This window comes from Etheostoma spectabile, chromosome 17, assembly GCF_008692095.1.
Source record: "Etheostoma spectabile isolate EspeVRDwgs_2016 chromosome 17, UIUC_Espe_1.0, whole genome shotgun sequence".
NCBI classification, from domain to species: Eukaryota; Metazoa; Chordata; class Actinopteri; order Perciformes; family Percidae; genus Etheostoma; species Etheostoma spectabile.
The window spans coordinates 11,916,245-11,923,113 of NC_045749.1; the positions used below are offsets into that span (position 1 = coordinate 11,916,245).

A 6,869-nucleotide genomic window follows, 5' to 3' on the forward strand; every position below is an offset into this window, starting at 1 on the left:
CACACACACATATTCCCACCAGGATTGTAACAAGCTGGGAATAAAAGTGACGCCTTTGCCAAAAGCCAGAATTTAATAAATCCCTCGGATAGTTCCTCGAATTAATTTAAGGGCGAGGGGAAATGTTGCCACCTGTTTTGTTTAAGTAGTCTCTTTGATATTTCCAGTTTTCAAAAAGCAACAAGGGTAAGTAGGTTAGAGTTAATCTTGCAATTTGCATAACCTTGTGCAGTGACAAACAAATTCTATATTCCTTTTAATGCAAGGACACACAGTACAAACAGCTTTCATTGCCAGTTGCATCTGTTTAGGCAAGTCAAGAAGATTTAGTTGATGCATTTTTCACACACACATCAGAACTACAAATAGTCAGCCAGTTGTGGCTCACGGTAGATGACATCTTAATTCTGTACACGCACACACTGGTTAAGATTTAAACGGATGCCTATTAGATAAGTGGTCAATCTTTTAATTTGTAAATAACATAAATCCACATTACCCAAGCTGATATATTTTGTGTATGTGTGTGTGTGTGTGTGTGTGTGTGTGTGTGTGTGTGTGCGTGTGTGTGTTTGTGTGTTTCACAGAGCTGGGCCGGTTGTGGAGTACCTGGTAGGCTCTAATGAGCGTGTGCACAGCCAGGTGGTCCTCCACCACTTTCTGTGCCATTTCTGGTGAGTGGGACAGCACTCTGCCCTGGAGCAGAGCGGAGGGACGTCTTTCGCCCACCTCGCCAGACGGACTGGAGTCCTGGATGTTACGAAACAATGCGTCCCAAGACTAGAACACAGAGAAAGACAGAAACAGCAGAAGCAAGCGGGTTCATTGCAAACATGGACCAAAAGTAACCTTGCTGCTACTGACTGCTAGATTGGGGGGTGACAGAACAGTAAAAGGCTGGAATCCAGGACATTGCAGCTACATTATTCTGTATATACTGTACATGCGCAGGCAATTGAGCTACCAGCACAACTACAACACAACCTAGGGCAGTGGGCACATTTATTAAGTGCCCTCTTGCAATGGCAGTTCTTCGTAATTTAGCTGTTAACCCACTCCCACTCCACTCTGTGTGGTGGACATTGTTCCCTCTGAAAATTTCAATTTATGGGAAAAACACTTAACACTAATATTAAATGTCCCTCTCTAATTCACTCATGTGGGAAGAAATGGCACATGTTGCACACTGTTACCTCGTGGACGTTTTTATGATCCTCCAGCCAGGCAAAGTACATCTCCTCCACATAGCTGGAGTTACTGGCCACCGATGAGTGACCAGGCGCAGCCCCGGATGAGAAGCTTTTCCTGGGATCAACCCAGTGCCTAGCCGGGCCCCCTCCACATACTCGCAGCCACTGACTGCCTCCAACACACCCACCCCTCAGCACAGCCGCTAACGCCCGAAACTGACTCATGCTAGAGACAGACAAAGACAAAAATAAAGTTTGGGGTCAGAGAGAGTTTACAATTAGCTTTTTAAATCAGACATCTCGGTATTTTGATTAGTCATTTATGTAAAAGCAGAAACACTGTGCATATGGCCTGGTTTGATGATTTATTACGCTACAAACCATCTTTGAATGTCACATCAAACTATTTCAGTAAGAGTGTGCTTATAGCCTACATATCGCACTTAACAGGGACTATAATTGCGGTCTCCTTGAGGATAAAATGACCTTTACCAGTGATAATTTCGAATGGATTCCCACTAACGAAAAGTAAATACGGCCACGTAACGGCCTGTGCGTTTGTTTTGCGTAAAGTCTCTAGCTGCAGCTGCAAATAGCGCATAACCGTGAACAGCCAACGTATGGTCTACTGCTGCATTATCCGCTGCTACAACTTCTTAACCTTTACCTGCAGGATGCTTTACAGGCCACTCCGCGGTACAGCGCCAATTTCAATGCCAAAACATTGTCTATTTTATTTCGGGTCGGTGGTTTCCTCTGGACCACTAATCCCCCCCAACGTCAACATAAACCCTCATAATCTCCCGTCGTCTTTAACGCGCAGTGTCACGGGATACAGGACAGTGGTTTTAAAGGTCACCTACGTTTTATTTCAATGAATTACATTTACCTTAGGCTGACTTGACTGTTACTGTCATCGTCGGAGGATGTAAAGTAGGGCAGGTATCAGTGAAGGTGAGAGATCCGAGTGCGTGCATGGTTTGACACGCCCCCAGTGTCAGGTGGTGGTGGTGCTTCCTGTACACAGCGAGCAGCAGCATGCTGCACCCAAAGGTGCCGGTGGTGCCTAGGTTTACGGCCAAACACACAATCTCAGAGAGACAGAGTAAGGAAAACAAACATCAAGCTAAATTCTACTTTCACTAAGAAAAAAATTCTTAAGAGGCAAATAAAAAAAATAAAAAATCTGAAATGTTTTTATTGTATTTGTGGTGTTTTGTTTATAACAGCAATCGCTTTTACAATCAGAATACTTACTTTAATCTATGAGTCCTTGCAAACACTCCTCATCCAGAAAGGTCACTGTTTCCCATCTAAGTTGCGATGTCTTTCCCCTCAGTGTTAATTAAGCCAATTCAGCTTTTATAAAGGCTGAACATGAGTCATTTGAGCAAGTGGTTTCAGACTGATGGGCTTCTACCTTGTGTGGGTTAAACAATAAGATAATTGGCCCTACCTCTCTCACTCACTCCAGCTTCTTTCCTTTCTCCCTCCCCAACCTCTCTCTCCTCCTCATCTAGATGTTCATCAGTCATACTTGCTGGCACAGAAGAAACTGTATTATTAATCATGACAAACACGCCACTGAAAAGCGGAACATGGAGTGGGCACAGGTTGCAAGAGGATCTACCAGACAAAACAGTGTAATACATATCAGAGCATCACATAAACCAAAGCATCCTTATAAGGTTTTTAAACTGGTAATTTTTTTTGTCAGTCTCAAATCCAAGAGGTCTAATGTACTATTAACACATGCATCATGCTGTATATAACCAAACAATCCAAAATGTTTTCACCCATGCCAAGAATATATTCACATATGCTTCAACTCTGAAACAGCACACAATAATGCTCGGTGTTCCTTGACGGAGAGTTCCTCCTTTTTCATTATTTGCATTTGTTGTTGCTGCTGGTCTTCGGCTGACCTGGAGAGCGTAGGTTCAGGCAATTATGAACTGAAATGCCATTTTGTTGCAGTGATTTCACCGCCTGACAAAGATGGAGCGAAGACCAGTTGCTTTCTGGCGTTTTATTAATAGTGTTCATCGATGAAAAAACCTGTGCTGCTGGGTAACATTACAGGCTCTGTGTTAAATTACATCACTAGACAGGACAACCTGGAGCAGCTGCTCAGCGTTTGAAACATGTCTTGTTAATGGGGAAATCAGACAAGGGACCATATCTCTAACCTCCTATTTCTAGTGACATCAATTGTTGTTGAAATGTGAGTAACGGTCAAAATACGTCATTGTTGTTCACTATGGTTATTCATTTGTTGGATTTGCTTGGCACATTCAGTCAATGAATCTGATTTAATCCAGGATGAACCAGTATCCTAAATAAAGTTCATGTCTAGGTGACTCAGGCTCATGGCAGCCATCAACTGTCAAGTCCGCCAAACCAAATTGACTTTGTTTCGAGTCCACAGCTAATTTAGCAATGCCGGCCTCAGTACAAAGAGCGAGAGAAGCAGATAATGTGTAATCCATTTAGCCGGACCAAGCCTACACACCATTTATGGAAGTCCACGTCATAAGGTTATTTAGGAACCCTAATTCATCTAATAAAGCATGTTTGGCGGCAGAATTAAATTTGTCTGAAAGCCCTTGGTACACGTGCTATCACAAAAAACAATCACATTTCAAATGATTAAATAATGTATGATTTCATGAAATAACGTGACAAATCTGTGGTGCCAAGGCATGATGAGTGTGGAATAATTATTTCTAGATTATCTATGAATAATTACATCATCCTGGCATAACAAAACTACATACTGAAAATACAGCAAAAATGCTTCTTGATAGGATGTGTTAAAAATTCAAATGTGGAGAGAGACTATGCAACTAATAAACAGCTGGTTTCTGAATTATTCGCTAAGGTTTTGCTGGTATTGTGCTAATCCTTTGGTCATGAGGCAGTAAATCATATTGATCTGAGCAAAGACATACCATTTTAAAAGGATATACTTTAATTAAGAAATCATAATAAAGATCACAACCTAAAAACCTAAAGTACAGTACTATGCAATACATTTAGTCTTTAATTATATTATGAACCCATCGTTAAATAGAACCCACTGTCAATCATAAAATACAGTAAATAATAAAAACATAACTGTATCCCCCAAAGTAAAGGTTGAGTAAAAACATTAACAAAAATAATATTTTACGTGCAATTCTTTATCTGCTCCCTCCTTTATTTGTGTATACAGTAGCACTGCTGTGTTTAACACTGTATAATTTTTAAATGATTAGGTTTCATGGAATAGAATCAAAAGGTCTGTAGATGAAAATGACCATACATTAAATGTTACATCGAAGAGGATTCTAATACCGACAATAACATTTATTGATATGAAAATAAGGACTATATGTGTGTTGAACATTGACATCCTAGGGAATATAAAAGAGCAGCATATGTTTGTAGATTATTTGATAAATAAATGTTACCCATGCATAGACTACTGTATGGCATCTCATCATCTCTCTGCACTCAGGAACCTCACCACAGCCTGGGTTTGGTAAACAGAGAGGACAACTCATCCAAAAAGTAGCAAACACAATATAGGACAAGATAACTAGGGATATCTTATCATGTCCTGGATTATTAATAATGAAAAGTGTCCACAAACATGCATATGATGACAATTTGGCCATATGTGTAACTAATGTAAAAACAATAGAATTCCACAACACACCTAAACAAAAGAAAGGCTTGACAGCAACCAGGATTTACTATTGCTATAAGTCTCTGAAACATTTCACCACATTTGGTGACATAAGAGGCTCCTATAATACCACCAACGAGAAAGGCAAAGCTGTGTTTTGGTAGTTTGTGTGTTGGGATCACAAACTTAAAGGGACTGTGTGAGAGACAAAAAAGGGACTGTAAGCACAAGGCTGAGAGCACATTGGAGTTTGTGAAGCTGAAGACTCTTTTACACGGAGGGAGGTTAAGTTGCAGCCCTGTCCATGTTTATGTTAATGAGAGTCTGATGTTACAGGAGACATCCCAGAATCCTTTGCAGAGTCCGGTGCATCACCGGCCGTGGGGGAAGAGACTTTCTTGTGGATGAAACTGTAGAGACTGATGTCAGGGCGAGTTGTGCGGCAATTCTTGCACACCGAACTGGAGTACTGGTTCAAAAGGTTGTACAGCCTCCCTGGGAGGGAGAAGGAGGGACGGTAAAGAGTGGTGAAGATAGAGAGAGGAAGAGAGACAGTGGGAGGGGATGGTGCAGGGGTCAATAGAAGGAAGAAATATGAGGTGAAATTTGAGAGAAATTGAAAAAAAGGACAAACGGAGTGAGCAAGAGAGACAGAAACTATAACAGGAAAAAAAACGAAAAATGAAAGCGTGTTCGGGCTCATTTATAAATCAAGTGCACGTACACACGCACACAAGCCATGAGCTTTTTCTCTGTAGCTCCACTTTAGGAAATGGATGGTTAGAGGGGAAGTTCTCTGAAAGGCTTCAATAAATGTCAGTGGAAGAAAAATGAAAAGAGGGGGAGGGGAGAGGCTGGGGTCAGTTCAGGCAGTAATCCACTCTGCAGCAGAGGCTGAATGGATAGCCTGCGGAACGGAGACAGCCCATAAGGTCGAATAACTTAACATAGAGATTGAGTGTATTCTTTTTTTTTTTCTTCATACTGTCCCTGTAAAGACACCCGCAAGGACAACCTCAATGTGATGTATGAGCCTCAAGAGCCCCACAATCCTTTACACAGTGATTGGTAACATCACCATTCCGGTTCATTATGCAATTTAGTGTTAAGAGGTCCACAGAGGTAGGGCAGGACAGAGCATCTAACTCCTGCAACAAAAAAATACTAAAAACATTTGGTTCTGTGTGCGAGTCTTACCGACGGTGACTTGTCTCTCGGTGAGGAAAGTGTGTATTTCATGAACATCTCTCATAAGCTGAGCATCTCCAAATGTGAAGTACGCCAAGTCTCTACCGGCCTCTGCTGCAGCCATCAACTGAATCAGAGCTGAAAAAGTGAGAAGGAGAACGCTAAAGGGAAATCCAGGCAACAATAATATACCATATTAGCATCATCAGTATCCTTCAGTTTCAGAACGAAATCATAAATGTGTAATTGACCGCTGAAAATAAGCGTAGGAAATGAAGTAATTGGTCAATAAACTGGATAAGGTGCGGCTTCTGGCAGAAAAGAACACGAGTGACAGGGGCAATTTATATCAGAAGAATAAATAATCCACCACTGGTAGCATAGCCTCATCAACAGCACTCAATCTTTCAGCATTGCAAATTAGGTCTTAAAACCTTTAAATATTTAACAGAATGGATAATGATTCCAGATTAAAACACACACGAAAAAACATAATTTGCAAAAGGTCTGTAATCTTTACAACATAACATCTTAGTCTTATGTAACTACCACATCTCAAGTCAGCTCTGGGACTATAATGTAAAATACAGTTATTGCCTTCTAAAAATACCAGCTATGCTAATTCCAGGGCTAATAAGAGGGGTCCCCGGCAAGCTAATACCATCCTCAGGCACAAGTCCAGTGGATCTATTCATAGTATGCTGCAGAGAAAATTAACAGCCTCAGTTCTAAATTAAACTGTACACAAACATACCCATGTTACTCCAATCGCATTTGTATTCACATTGCAGGAAATGTATGGGTCAGTACACTACAGTCTC

The 6,869-nt window shown here is 41.1% G+C and overlaps 2 protein-coding genes across 4 annotated transcripts in view; both read right to left on the minus strand.

Annotated features, from left to right (window-relative positions):
- ogdhl (oxoglutarate dehydrogenase L) overlaps positions 1-2,205 on the minus strand; it is a 17,762-nt gene extending 15,557 nt beyond the window's left edge. The window contains exons 1-3 of one of the 2 annotated variants that reach the window (XM_032541590.1): positions 2,080-2,205; positions 1,194-1,416; positions 610-780 (exon numbers count right to left, since the gene is read on the minus strand). In XM_032541590.1, coding sequence (XP_032397481.1) covers positions 610-780; positions 1,194-1,415 — 393 coding nt within the window. In that variant the 5' untranslated portion in view covers position 1,416; positions 2,080-2,205. Of the gene's footprint in view, positions 1-609; positions 781-1,193; positions 1,417-1,857; positions 1,986-2,079 lie in introns of those variants that run through there. The other variant, XM_032541591.1, reaches the window with a different exon arrangement.
- Positions 2,206-4,138: 1,933 nt separating this feature from the next.
- Positions 4,139-6,869, minus strand: part of parga (poly (ADP-ribose) glycohydrolase a) — a 25,684-nt gene continuing 22,953 nt past the window's right edge. For both annotated transcript variants that reach the window (XM_032541385.1, XM_032541386.1), the window contains exons 17-18: positions 6,058-6,186; positions 4,139-5,355 (exon numbers count right to left, since the gene is read on the minus strand). In XM_032541385.1, the coding sequence (XP_032397276.1) occupies positions 5,174-5,355; positions 6,058-6,186 (311 nt within the window). In that variant the 3' untranslated portion in view covers positions 4,139-5,173. The remainder of the gene's footprint in view (positions 5,356-6,057; positions 6,187-6,869) is intronic.